Source organism: Opisthorchis viverrini (assembly GCF_000715545.1).
Source record: "Opisthorchis viverrini unplaced genomic scaffold opera_v5_8, whole genome shotgun sequence".
NCBI lineage: Eukaryota > Metazoa > Platyhelminthes > Trematoda > Opisthorchiida > Opisthorchiidae > Opisthorchis > Opisthorchis viverrini.
The window spans coordinates 3557776-3570040 of record NW_008751664.1 but is presented as its reverse complement, the minus strand read 5'-3'; the positions used below and the strand labels follow the sequence as shown (position 1 = coordinate 3570040).

At 44.1% G+C, this 12265-nt stretch overlaps 1 protein-coding gene across 1 annotated transcript; it reads left to right on the top strand.

Annotated features, from left to right (window-relative positions):
- Positions 1 to 876: 876 nt before the first annotated feature.
- On the top strand, positions 877 to 10754 carry T265_00827 (hypothetical protein; the record flags this gene model as incomplete). Its single annotated transcript, XM_009164699.1, has 7 exons — positions 877 to 1282; positions 1330 to 1604; positions 3104 to 3328; positions 3413 to 3594; positions 7920 to 8179; positions 9699 to 9973; positions 10144 to 10754. 7 exons carry the CDS (start codon positions 877 to 879, stop codon positions 10636 to 10638), a joined length of 2118 nt encoding a protein of 705 aa, XP_009162963.1.
- Positions 10755 to 12265: the final 1511 nt, after the last annotated feature.

Below are 12265 nucleotides of genomic sequence, written 5' to 3'. Positions count from 1 at the left end.
AGCAGGGGGCGTACTTCCGTATAGTTGAAGAAAATCTCCAATGCAGTCAGATGATATGAGGTGTTTTTCAGGTTTTGACCAGCGATATCGAGTGATGTGAAGTAATTCCTAATGAGGTTATTAGAAACGGGGTATTTGAGTGTGCGACAGGTACTTCAGTACAAGAAAACATCTAGCGTCATCAACTGTGGTGGCTTCGCCAAGTGTCACACAAGCCAAAACATTATAAGCAGAGATGCTTTCTTCTGGGTGCCGCAAACTCGAGGTGAAAACATGATTTGGCAGATGAGTGTAAACGAGATTGCAAAGCGTTCAAGTGTTGTTTGTGCGGCCCATCCCTCAGGATGAGGTCTCAGTGACCCACCTGCGTTTGGCTGGTAGCATTATGAAGAATGGCGGTCAGTCAATGTTAATCGTGTTCATGTTGTCGGTTTCTGATGTGTCTGATGCAGCACTTGGATATGTGAACACAGAATGCTTGTGGTAGTCCCGAGCAGTTCCATTTCGTATTCTGTCTCACATTTTTTTCGCCTAAGGTTTTAAATATAATGAACTAAACTTTGTTGCTATACGATAGTGCATCGCTAGTGTCAACACCGATGTTGCTGACTCTTGTGATAGTGAATCATAATGGGTACCTGTGGTACAGTGCACATAGTATACGGTAATGTTGTTGGTCGTCTTACTGCGATGAGACAGTTAAGAATCACCCGAAGGGCTATCCTGGAGGGGACAAGTACTGCCTACCCATTCATTAATGAAAATTTATGCTTCTGTTCCCCTTAAACAACAGCCTGTAACTTTCAGGTACGCTGGCTAGGTGAAACAATGTACTTCTTTAATTGGCATACGTGAGAAACCCTTATTGCACACCACATGGCTGAATTTCAAAAGGAGCACGTACGAGCTGTTTCACGGAACTTTGTGGAGTTGCTTCAACATGACCAGTTTCTTGATGTTACTGTCACTCTTCATGGCTTTGAACTGAAATCTAATCGTTTGTTACTGTCGGCATCAAGTGGCTACTTCCGAAGTTTATTTGATTTTTATGAGAACCAGTCCTCTGGAACGGCACACTATGACATTTCATCAGAGTACTTGACGGTGAAAGGGTTCCAGTTCATCATCCGTTTTCTGCATTCTCTTGGACAAGATTGGGAGGTGATTCCAGCTGAAGATTACGAACTCATATATGCGGCCGCAAGTTTCCTTCAAGTACATTCCTTGCAGTGCCTACTGAGCGATTTGATTGTTCATAGTCTTACGCCATCTTCTGTGTTAGGTAAACTATGCTAACATTGCAATCATGCCTTGGTAATAACTTTACAGATGCGCTCCGCCTTGCAAGTGTTTTTGATGATCGCCATTTGCATACGCAATCAATGATGCTTCTATTAAACAAATTCCACTTAATTGATGTGTTCTCGGAGGAATTTCTCCAGCTCTCAGAGGACCGAATCCGGGCCATCTTTTTGAGTGACCAGGTCAATGTCCCATCGGAAAGTTTTATGGTTGAGGCGTTGCTCTCCTGGGTCTCTTTCGACGTGGAGGAACGGATGGATTTTTTTCGACAGATGTTCACTCGACTTATTCGTTTATCACTTGTGAGTCCTAGTACTGTTCCACCTTGTTTTAAATGCCAGTCTGTCTTCGCGCATGTTGCGTCTGTATTTTCTTAAGCGACCCGAAACGGGGCGCCGGTTAGACAAGGATCATATACGTACCGTGTCTGCATTAACCCGACATGCATGCTGCGGGTACTGTGTGACCTACCATCGAGTGGCAAGGAAATGAGTTATCAGTGCATGTCTCCATTTACCGATGGATGCTCCCGTGCATCGATGGCAAGCCAACACCTGGCCGACTTTGGCCCGCTCCTGTGTAGTACATTACCGAGCAAAGTGATGAATGTCTGCGTGGGAGAATGGAATAACATCGCCTAACTTCTTGTTGCTGTTGTCTTGAGAAGTCGCACGGAAAGTCTCTACTCGGCCTGCATCTGTTGGTTTGTTGTCGTTTTTCAGCGAGCGATCCGTGTTCTCGAGTTGTGGTGTTGATGAAGGTGATTTCTTTGTAGGCTAACACTTTTGAGTTCCTACCATGTAGACTCAGTCATCTGAAACAGTGTTGTCTGATATTCTTCCGCTTCCTTGATCAAACATTCAGCTAACTGCAGTTACATACTATGCAACGGTCACCTTAGCTGGAAAGATGAAATTAACTGGGAACTAGATTGAATTTAAAGTAATACTGCTGTGGTTGTGGTCGCCTTCATGTAGCATCCTGCTGGATTTCAAGTTTATCACCTTCATATTCTCATCACTGGTTCGGGTGTGAAAATACAGAGGCAAACATAGGAACTTGTTTATTCTTTACTGTTTGAGGAATATGTGGATGACCATTTCCTATTTTCAACTGTGAATTAGACAGTTTAGACGAGGTGGGAGTATCTGTACTTCCGTCGGGAACTAATGTGGGTCCTGTGAGTAGTTGAGCACAGAGTGTCCGCCGCATCCTCCCTACTTTCGGGTTACGGATGGTTGCTGAACAGTTAGTCCAACTTGAACTGATGGAAACGTCCGTGCTCTTTGGTAAATCCAATTTTTCCCCGAGAAAGTAAGCTGATAAATCGTCACACTCTGGACAGACTAGCGGAGTTACTTTGCCTGAGTATAAGAGACTAGGTTGGCCAAAAGGCTGCTCAGTCATTCGCAGCTATTTCAACTCCGATTACTTTACATGGAAATCTTATCCTCATGAGCTCCAGCATAGTTGTAGTTTTCAACAAGGACGGACACAAATGAGCATTTATTCTCCCTATCTTTACACGGTTGAATATTGATAATTCTTCTGCTTATTGACTGAAACTTTGTGATGTATTTGAAGTTGCTGGTGGTGACTGGTACTCAGAAATTTATATTTCGGCGGGAGAATAGTGATGGTGAGTGAATGAGTGTATGATCTTTTTCGAAGTTGCTCCTTGGTCTTTTCTGAACGACCCCTCTATCCTAGACTTTGTTTGTGACTCTTCTGAAAGACCACTTCCCTGGGCTTACCGCTTTCTGATTCACTAGTTTAGCTGTCACACCTATTTTTCTTTCAGGTCAAGGCTGCAGATCTTAAAGCCATTGCCACAGATACTCGTTTTGCCAAGGCAAGCGGGGCTATCGACCTACTGCTTCAGGCCTATCGATCATTGTCTGGTATTCCGACCACTCCAGAACTGGATGTGACACTGGCGACAACCGGACTTCAAACAACTTCAGCTCGAATTGGTACTGCTTTCAGGATCTATGCTATAGGAGGCTTGGAGGATTTAGGTGTACAGGTACGTTTTGTCATTTTACGTACTTTTCAGTCGCACGCACAAGTTGTCTTGGACTGGTTTTTATTAATTTTCTTTATTTTGCAGGTTGCTCTTTCTGTTGATGAATACCGGACGCCACCGTTCTACAGCTTCGACACCGCTTTGCTGCAGTCCAAACCTCACGTTAACCCGGGAGAACCCTGTCGTGTTTACCATGCAGTGGCGTCATCACTGAGTTGGATTTATATTACGGGTGGGGAGTCGGAGGATGGGGAAATTATAGATCAGTAAGTCTGGACCACAAAACTTTACCAGTCCCAAAATCCTTACTTTTTTCTACCGTCGCTTGAGGCCAGTGAGGGTAAGATGCGATCCTCGGTTTCCGTACACTTCTGTGTCATATTGTTGCTCCGGTTTTGGCTTCCATGTGATGCTTCCCAGGTGTTGCATGGTTAGTGAGTATCCGAAATCTGTCTTCCTATTGGACTACGAATGGTCCTGTTTCAGTCGTTTTCGAACTACATGTCACCAAACTTTTTCGAAAACGATGACTACTCAATCGCTTCCAAGTATTTTTCACGTGTATGGCTAGTAGTTTTGTAAGTAGTATAATTTTCGACAAAGTTTCGCCAAGATCGTCGTTGAGTCATACCCTTTTGGTATTTTTGGAATGATTTTTAACTAAGTTTTCGACTTATATATATATTCATATATATTCCATATATTCCTTAAGCGACTCTTCTTTGGTTTTAATCATTGAACTGGTTCTTAAGGTCAGTCATCATTATGTGGGTGCTCTTGCAAATTGCTCGACCCTATATGACCCTATATGAGTTATGACACACAACATATTCAACATGTTGACCTAACCAAACGTTTAATTAATTTTCCATCTACAGTCCTCGCAAATGCGGCTACTTTGAGTTCTTCAGTAGGGTGAAGAAACGGCAAACAGTCTGAGCAGAGCCACTCACTGTAAGGTACGCATCGTCGGATAAATCTGCCAAGGAGCTTTTAAATAATACGCAGTGCGGAGAGCTATTTAGGGAAACCGAAAAGACAAATAGCCAAAAAGTCCTTCATTTTATCGTGAAGCATCATCATCATTGCCAGCTGTAATAACCGCGTACTTATTGTACAGTGATTGTAGCTGCCACAGTTTCGTTCACCGATGATTCGGGGAGGTGGGGTAGGTAGCTGCGCATTGGAAGCGGGAACTGATAAATTAGTGTATAAATACAGGTATCTGAATTAGATTACTGGTATTGAGAGTTGTGGAAGTTTCAAGCGCTTTTGACATGTTCGAGTCGACAGTCAACATCAAACCGGCCACGCCAGTTCATTTTTTGGTTCTGTGTAGGGACACTTCGCATGTTTTTGCATTTGTTTAACTCAATCTAAACGACTCACGAGGGTAACCGGCACATTTTACAAGGCATTACCATAGTAGAACATACAATATGATGTTGTTGGTGTCAATCTCCTCGTGGTCAGTCGTATGAGCGTAGCAGAGTGTGTGTGGGAAGCTCAGACATCTAAAACTGTGTTTCTAAGGTCCCAAAAGAAAATGGGTTACTGATGCCTTAGGCAACATAATGAGCAACGTCTATCCTAAAGTGAAGCGTTGAGTCTTTGTTGTTCTGAAGCAAATTAGTCTGCCCAAAGCGGATTTATGGGTGAAACACAAACGTCCCTCTGTTTGACGATTCCTATCTCAAACAGATTCGCAGTAGTTTCATTTTCACATGTTGGATTCATCTGTCAGCTCCGTAGGATATTGTCAGGTTTCAAGTTGATGGGTAAGAAATTCACAAGATTCCAGTTGTCACATCCTGGAAGAACAGTTTGCTCCTCAGCTTTCACTAGGAAACAAAACCGGTCGTGAGAAAATAATCAGTGCCAAAAAGTTGATTTTATACAGAAAACGGTCGATACCTGTTGTGTCTTGATGGACGGTAGTGCAACGCTGTATCGGTCCCTTGGCTTCCTGCTCCACCCACTATGGTATATCAAAGGGCACGGCAGCTCTACACAGCCCTTTATGGAGACAAAGGAAAATTATTACAACTGTACTTATAAGGTAGTCACAGAGTGTTCCACAAGGTCGTGCCAGAATCTCCGTGAAGGGTCCACAAGGTCGGGCCAGAATCTCCGTGAAGGGGCGGGAAGCGTCGAGTCACAGGAGCTTGACTCGGATTGGTTGGCATTCTGACCAATCGGGACATGCCTTCGTTTGGCCCGTGTCCTGCGCGTGACACATCCGTCCAAATGATGTGATGTTCGGTTATTAGGGACGGCTGGCCTCCGAACAATACGCTAGGTGGTCTCACGTGGGATGACGACATAAACAGTTATCACATCTGAAAAGTACGGCCACATTCGGCTCTTTATCACCATGCCATTGTTGGAACCTTCAAGTATCAGAATTCGCCCCTGTTGCATAACGGAACTGTGACGCACACAGTGCGAAGGCCGTTACCATATTCACAGAACATTTAAACCAGGTGAAACCTTGCTGAATTGTTAACTGAGCTTGTGTTGCATGCATGTCTGACGTACGTCGCATGTACTTTGTAGCATCCCACTTAGTGGGTGTGGTCGATAGACAGTACAGTTTAATTTCTCATTTACGAATCAGGTATCACGTTTACACTGGTTCCAACTGCTGCAGTTTCGGTCACCGAAAACTGGGAACTGATAGATATGGTCAGACATTTGGGGCAATCGTATGATCGCTCGAACCATTCCGTTTGTCTTTATAAACGGAAATTAGGTAGTTACGCATTGAAAGAAATTGTTTTGATGCAGGAGTGCAACTGACCATATGCTTGGGCCTTATCTGGCAACGTCATAAAATATTGATGAATAGAGTCCATAAGTCTCCATTCAGGGAGGTGACAGTTATCAACTCGACTGAGTGTACTAGTTGGTGCTTCCATACCTTATCGACTGCCTGCTCTTCTATCTTTTCTATTCACCACAGCGCTGGACAAAAGTGCCCTGCAAGGTAGACGGTCTTCTGACTTGTGAAATACTTCTCTTAGTCGGCATAGTTAACGCGTCCATCACGAGATAGTTCCTGTTAAAACCGTCTGGCATATCTCGACACTACCAATATAACGGTCCTATCAGACTTGCCCAATGTCTTGAAAAACGAGGCTTTTCTTATATCCACCACTGTTAGCCCCAAAATATAACCATCCTACTGATAAGGCCGAACTCGGAAATAAATCATATATTTCATAGTGATCTCTTTTCCACAAAAGCTGGCTTTTTTAGATCCTAAGTACGATGAAGTTGTCAAGTGAAGCTGGAGGAATTTCGCACTTCTTTCCTTTGAGTGAGTTGACCAAGACGGTGATACCAAACAGTGGCTTTGATGCCGTTTGCTACGAAGTCCATAATGAATGATTTGCCAATAGAGCCATCCCATGATGTATAAACATTCGCGTTTGAAGTGAATAAAGCCTGGAACCAAAGGATAGAGACTCTCGAATAGCATGACATGCAGCCTATGAGACTGTATCCTAGTGAAATGAAAGGCTCACCCTAAGGGCCTTCACACAGTCGTCGCAATCTCTTCCACAGACTACTGGATTGGTACATAACGGCTAGTTTCAGCTAACATCGAGGTGTATGTTTGGCTGTATTGGTTTTGGGAGCACCAAGGCGGTATCATTGGACTAGTCACCCACTCTTTCTCTCACAAATTGATGGATTCCAACTTGATTAAAACTAGAATGGCCATAATAAGGGGCATCCTTGAATAGTCACACGTTCATTGATCGCGAAGTCAGAGGTTCTAAACTTGACGAACCATATTCCTTAATATGGTACGGAACTGGTTTGATCAAGTGTGCCTAACAGCAGGTGGAGGTGCCAAATTTCGCTACCCACTTCTCATAAAAATTAGACAACAGAATTCGAACTGTCAAGTATGAAGAACTATCAGGCATGAGGGACTTGAGTGTCCAGATGTCAAACAACGTCCTTACGACGCATGCTCCTTATTATACGCTAATTGTAACCTCCATCAAAACAGGATACCATATTGAAAAAGTATGAACGTATCACTAACTGAGCAGTTTTTATAACGTTTAGCATTCCCCTGGCCGTTATCTTCCTACTACTGTTGATTTTTTCTCACTTTACTGCAGCTTACGTAGTCATTCTCCTGTTCGGAGGGTAAGGCCACCCTGGATGGCTCGCATCAAAGGCTGCTCTGCATCCGAGATTCGTTTTGATCATGACCTACCAGCGGCTCATATCCATGGTCGTACGAACATCATTCGTCCGATATTTGGCGATACACGTTTAGCGCCACTCTACCGGTGCTAATGATCTTTCCTAAAGAACATAGGCGTGTCGACTAGCCAGAGTAGGGCAGGAAGGAGATTGCTTAAGTGAAACTGATTTGCATAGAAATTCAAAAAGTACCTTCGAATACTGGAAATATTAGTGTTTGGCATATCGTTGTGTTTGACTTCGACTCTTCCATAGCAAGTCAGTCGTGGTAAGACATACTCTGTTCTATGGTGTATCCTTTGATCATGATTACTCATTGGACCAAATACGGTGCACAAGCGCATCCCTTCTTTTTTCCACTTTTTAGCTGTTCCAAATACAGTCTGACAGAAAAAAAGTGGTTTCCCATGGCATCTTTAGATGCCCCACGCTCTCATCATAGTCTCGTTTCTGTTGAAACGTTCCTCTACGGTTTTGGAGGCTACCGCATGGACTGGAGTACTGGCTACACACTACCAACAGATTCGATCTTTGTTTACGATGCGATATTCAATCGATGGACGCAGTCTGTACATAAACTCCCATTCGTCGCCGTTGACATGGGAGCCGTTTTGCTTCCATCCAAACGTAAGTTTGGACTTGAAGCTTTTTTGATCGGAAGGTATCCAACTAATTGTACCAAAGGACTATTAATTTCACTGTTACGTGCTACTAGCAATATTTTGTTTCTCTAGCCAACATCGTTCTCTGCAAATCACCAATACATGGTCGAGAACATTTTTCTGTTATTGGTCTACCATCTACTGAATTCTGACGTCTGGGAGGCTTTTGCATGCACATTCCATTCGTTTGTTCTTCTTATCCAACTCGTACAGTTTTCAGAAATGAACCTCATCCTCCCCTGTAGGTGGGCTGTGTGTTTGAAGCAGCGGGTGGTGCTTTTGAGAAACAGAAACTTTTACGAACATGCACACTATTCTTATGGCGCTCTCTAGAATATACTCTGATTGTCCGCCATATTGACGTTTAAATATCTTATCCCACAGTGCATATATGATGTTTTGGAAGCTGTGCAGTTGACGAGGCTGATATGAGGAAGTTCGACGACGTCCTTGGAGCTGTCGACTCTTTGGGTATTCATCCTGATATCAGTTTTCATAGTTTGGACCATGAATGTTTTGTTGTTGTTTTGCTGTACTTTAACAGCACATAAGTGTTTTATTCCTAGAGAACTTCACTTCCTTTTGCTGCATAAAATAGCATCTCATGAGTTATTGATGGGGTCACCATGTGTGTCTTATCGCTGTCGTCTTCTTCCACAGGATCTGAAGACGTTTGATGCCACCACTTGATTGATGTTCACACACTAAGCCCCCATCTACTTAGTGATATTCATTCGAATGTTCCTTTCCTTACCACGGCTAAGACTGTACACAACGTGCGAAACATGTGGACTACTCGTCTCTCTGAAATACGACTAGCTCTCTCCCACGATCGGATTGGGCTGCTTTTTGAAGATTTTATGGGAAAATGAAAACAAAGTGCTTACATTTATCACCAAAAGGCAAGTTTTTAACTACGAAAATCCCAACCACCCATCAGCCGTGATACGCACTATTGACAAGTAAGGAAGGCCGGAAGCGTGACATGAAAACCAACTGCTTCTGATGCACTCGTTTCGCTACTACAGTACATTTTTATTTAAGGTTGATACGGCAACATCATGTTTGAAAAGCACAAAAGTGTCTCTAGGGGAAGTTAGCAGGTTCCTCTGGTGCGTCGCTTAAGTCTTCAGCTAATACAGTGAAGTAGCGTCATAGGTCCAGCACTGCGAATCTTTCACAGGTCTCACTTCGTGCGGGTAGAATAGGCTTTTCGAGTGACGAAGTGGATGAGGAAATTGCATCCATTTGGTTCAGTTTTGTTCCCCAGGACCACACGACCGTTTGGTACTTCGTGACTCTGTCTTGCCAATTCTCCAATTTTGCTCGTCAATCATGAACTCACCTGTTGTTTTCCGTAGTCTTCTTATGATGATTCGTCCCATCACATTTAGCTGGTAATGATGCTGTCAGCTTTTGCGATTGTTCTAGAAAATAGTTCAAACTATTGGTGAATCACTTCAATCTCTTTGTTTATTCCACAGGTATGATTATGTTAGCTGGTGGTCTCCAGGAGCATGGTGACGAGATGCGCCCTTCCAATAATGTAATACTTTATGACCCAGCAGAGGACGGGAATGCCTGCTTCATCACGCTTCCTAACCTTCCTCTCCCTCTAACCGGTGTCGCTTTAGCCTACGATGAAATCAGCGATCATGTGTTTGCTTGCGGCGGAAAGTCTGATCCAGCACACGCCACCCAACCGGGTTTTGTGAGGGGTGACATATCTGGTCACGTGCTGCAATTCAGCTTCGATACGGTGAGTGCCCAACTTAGGATCATAGGTAGCTTCCTTACTGAAGCTAAAAGGAATCTATGGGTAATTACTGTAATTACTGGCAAGGAAACTTTTCGTTAGATGGCTGATCGCATCCTGATTGCGCCCTGAGCAAACGTTCTTTCTGTTCCATATCTACATTTCGCCCACAGCATTGTTGGTCAACGGTTGCTGCCCTGGATTGTCCCCGCTATCACGCCACCGCCCTGATACATGATTCTAAGCTCTTCATTCTTGGAGGTATCACGGAGGACGATACGGCTGAATTCATAGGTCGCTTACTGTACGATGAGCTGAAGTCTCTATCTGAATCCACAGACCAGAGTTCTTCACATAATTTGGCTGAGGAAGCCCCCGACCTCCTTACTGTACGAGACCCAGGGTTCATTTTACATCACCTGTTTTCCCCAAACTACCGACGTCCAGATTTGCTCTATCATCCCTATCGTCCCTGTCATTTCATCGAAGCGGTGAGCATTCTTCGACAGACTGAGGCTTCCGGTGACCCTACCACCTCGAGCATTTTGGATCCGACTCCCGCACCCCGTCTGAAGCGTTGCCGATTCCCTGTGGAAGTTTATGATACCCAGCAGCCATGGTTTGGTCGATGTCTTGCACAGTACTGTATTGCCCCCGATCTCCCTTGAACATGTGTACATAACAAGTGCAACCTCCCTGTGATCTCAAAAATTGAACCAATGTTGACGTCTTTCAATCTATTTTGTATAATAATTGAATACTCGGCTTTAGTGACTTATACGTTATTCATCCTACTGTTCATCAGGAGGCTATGGATGACTAAAACAGTCTATTTTTCGATGCTGCGATTTTTTTCTTGTTCTCTGTCGTGTTTGCTGCATTTCGGTCATACCTGAGCGTATGACCGTAACAATACTTCATAAAAGTGAGTACTTCAGAGAAATCGCAGTAAGTTCAGTCCGGTCAGCACTGGGATGCCGTTGTTTCTGGGCGTTTGTAAAGGCTGGGACTTTATCGCAGCTTCAATAGCTTCATCAAGCTGTCCCGTCCCATATTCTCATTATTGTCATCGATACCATCGCGGAGTGTGCTCTCTGAGAGGCGACGAATTTGTGTATAAAAGTCACAGCTGGAGAGAGATTGCTAGACTGGAATGGTGTGGTTGATTTGTTGATCATGCTTCTGCGCAAAGCACCCTACACAAAATACCAGAATTTGTCCCTTGTTCCGGCATACAGTTTGCATCTTCAAAGTGCGAGGTCTTACTTCACTCAATCCCACTATCGTATACGCCTTTTAAAGTTCAGAATTAGGAGCTTGAGTTTGTCTATAGATAGCACTTGTCTTGAGAGCTGCATAAGGCGTGGACGCACTGTGACAGATGAAGTCAAAGCGCACGTCACCAAGAAACGAGCAGTATTTCATAACTTTCTTCACCTATGGCGTTGGAGACGAATTTACTGAGGGTAAAGTCCGTCTCTACAAAACTGCTATGCGAATAGTTCTACCCCATGACGGTGAAATTCGATCCATCCGATTTGAAAACTTCAAACGTCTTTAAAAACTTGACAATCGCTGTCTCCATACCGCAGCAGGTGCTGACTGGTTGCAGCATGTGTTTAGTGGAACACACCGTAAGCAAGCACCATTTAATGAATTGGATTCACTGGAGCAGCAGATAATCTACCAAGGAAACCGTGTTTTCCAACACAAACTTGTTGGCGCATAGTTCGCGGAGGACAGATCAGAACATGCCAGCGGGAAATGAAGGCGGCTGCTGTCCATTTCAGTGCTGTGGGATCTTCACGGCGGGCCGCCTGGCTAAGGCTCGTCTGTCATGTGCTGGGCTTTTGTTGAGCGAGGCTCCCAAAAATCAAGTTGGGTTAGTCCTGCCTATGGCGTATTGCTCTAACATGACGCACAGATGTGTTTATCTCAGTGGAAGATGTAGACGCCTCGCTATTGTCTACTTTATCCAAGGACCAACCATTTTGCAACGAGCCCTCATCCCTCCCTTTGCTAGGGCCTTTCTTTTCCATGATTAAATGGCACTGCCGGTGTATTGCTGGCTATAACTACTAACTGTTTCGGAGGAGGACAAAATCTCACTATACTGAACTTCCCGGTGACGACCTCAATTGTGATTATACTTAGCTGCGTCCCAAATGTACGAACAACGAAAATGAATTTGAGGCGAAATAGTTTTGGATTCCTCACAGGGTTTTGGACTTCGAAGGTGTACATGTAATTAAGCTTCACTGTGCCTGACGACTCCTGTTATCAACTTCATGGTTA